Source organism: Octopus bimaculoides, chromosome 18 (assembly GCF_001194135.2).
Source record: "Octopus bimaculoides isolate UCB-OBI-ISO-001 chromosome 18, ASM119413v2, whole genome shotgun sequence".
NCBI classification, from domain to species: Eukaryota; Metazoa; Mollusca; class Cephalopoda; order Octopoda; family Octopodidae; genus Octopus; species Octopus bimaculoides.
In genome coordinates, this window is record NC_068998.1 from 37,971,609 (window position 1) to 37,973,909 (window position 2,301).

Consider the following 2,301-nt stretch of genomic DNA (forward strand, 5'->3'; position numbering starts at 1 on the left):
TTCTTACCACACAGTCACACCTATATAACAATACATATATATATATATATATATATATACGACAGGCTTCTTTCAGTTTCTGTCTACCAAATCCACTTGCAAGGCTTTGGTCAGTCCGAGGCTGTAGTAAAAGACATTTGCCCAAGGTGCCACGCAATGGGACTGAACCTAGAACTATGTGGTTGGGAAGCAAGCTTCTTACCACACAGCCATGCCTGTACCTATGCAGAGAAAACTGCAGTTAGCAGAGGCCAGTGGTATCAACTTGCTGCCCAATGTGCACAAGAGCAACAGCAGGAACTGATGCTGATGCTGGGTATACAAGAAGAGGATCTGGCCAGTCACAGAAAAGGGTGGGGCCAAGGGGGTCAGAGTGATGTCTTCCTTTTCCTCCTCCTCTTCTATTCCTCTTTCTTTCCCTTCCAACTTTCTCTTTCCTCACTCATTCTTCCATCTACTTCTCCTGCTTTTCTCCACTTTCTCTCTTCATCTTTGTTCTTTGATCCAACCCCCAACACCCCCACCACCACCACCACCACCACCACTGCCTTTGGGTACGCAACTTCTCCTTCTCAACATCATCAACAATTTCATTGCAATCCTCGTCCCTCTCAGCGCCTCTCCTCCTCTCCCCTTCCTCCTCTTCTCCACCTCCACCGCTTGCTAAACAGCATCATCGTCATCATCATCATCAGTCATTGTCATTGCCCTCTTCATCACTGCAACCACCACCATCATAATCATCATCATCATCATCATCATCATCATCATCATCATCATTATATTCATCACCATCATCACCACCACTAACAACACCGTTGTCATCATCATCATCATCACTACCACCACAACCACCATCATCATCAGCAGCAGCAGCAGCAACAGCAACATCTTCACCATCACAACTATCACTACCATCAGAAACACCACTACCACTCCCACTATCGCCCCATCACTATCCACTCCGACCCACCACCACCACCATCGTCATCGTCATCATCATCGTCATCATTCTCATCGCTGCCATCACCATCATCCTCATCATCTCAGCATTAATTCTGTTTCTTTCGTGTCCTCTATTCACCAGGTTCTCCAGAGAGAGGAGTAGGACGGAAGGGATCTGTGGCTGAATCGTCAAGTGTGGCCCCCTTGGAGACCCAGTCCAACGTTGACCCTAATGTACATTGCGTAAACACAACCCACTTTGTGAGTAAAGTGAAGAAGCAGCCTGCAAGCGTCCTCTCCGATTGGTTGGGTGTCTTCTATATAATACAAAGTAATGATTGTGTTCTGTTGCTTTTGTTTATGTTTTATTTTTTTTTCCTGTTTCCCTCTCTGGTTTATGGAGATGTCACATAAGCCTATGAACCAACAGCAAGCTAATAATAATACGTTGTTAAAAATAACTGCCAAAGCAGATCTGTTTATTGTTTGAAAATGATCTTAATCTACATTACCATCATCATAATCATCATCATCATCTTCATCATTTTATGTCTGCTTTCCATGCTGGCACGGGTTGGATGGGTTGTCAGCATATATTCAAGGCATACTTCTGAATACATGCTTGCACTCCATCTTTGGATACACTTCCTGACACCTACTACTTTGCCGAATGTACTGTGTGCCTTTATCGTGGTACCTTGTGGTACCATGTGATACCACATGGTATCGTGTGGTAGCATGTGGTACTAACGCTAGAGATGTCTCATGCCCTTGACATGACTAAAGGCCCCTCACAACCTCGCAGTTTACAGAATGTATTGGGTACGGTTTCCTTGACACCAGCACTAGAGAGTACCCCTGTCCTCAGCACCACTAAAAAGGACTTCACCACATCTCTGTACACCTCTCCTGCCTCTTTACAGAGTGAGAAGCATTAGTGATAGAGGCATGAATGATAGAGATAAGAGTGATATGTGATAAGGGCTAGAGTAATAGGAGGATTCAGTATTCGGAGATGGGTAGGTATATTCAAGGCAACATGACTGAGATGGCAGAATATGACTGAGATGGCAGAATATGCTCGGGGGATAAGAGCAATGACAGAAGTCAAGGCTGCATGGAAGAGAATGTGCAAGAGTGTACTGGCAGTACCGGAGGGTGAGGAGAAGGTAGAGTGGAGAGGGCACATGTGAGCCAATGTAGTGACCTATTCAGAGATTACAAGGTGGAGCTGAGTGAAGGGGGTGGTGGTCGGGAAAATGCCCTGTACTTGGGAACTGCACAGAGGAGTGGTGAGGGGGAGTGGGAGGCGGAAGAGGGGGAGGGGAAGGGAAAGGGGGAGGAGGGGGTGAAGGG

The 2,301-nt window shown here is 46.2% G+C and overlaps 1 protein-coding gene across 1 annotated transcript in view; it reads left to right on the forward strand.

Annotated features, from left to right (window-relative positions):
* The window catches only part of LOC106876095 (uncharacterized), a 174,734-nt gene that overhangs the window by 169,358 nt on the left and 3,075 nt on the right, over positions 1-2,301 (forward strand). Inside the window, exon 6 of the mRNA XM_014924508.2 lies at positions 1,088-1,276. Coding sequence (XP_014779994.1) covers positions 1,088-1,276 — 189 coding nt within the window. The remainder of the gene's footprint in view (positions 1-1,087; positions 1,277-2,301) is intronic.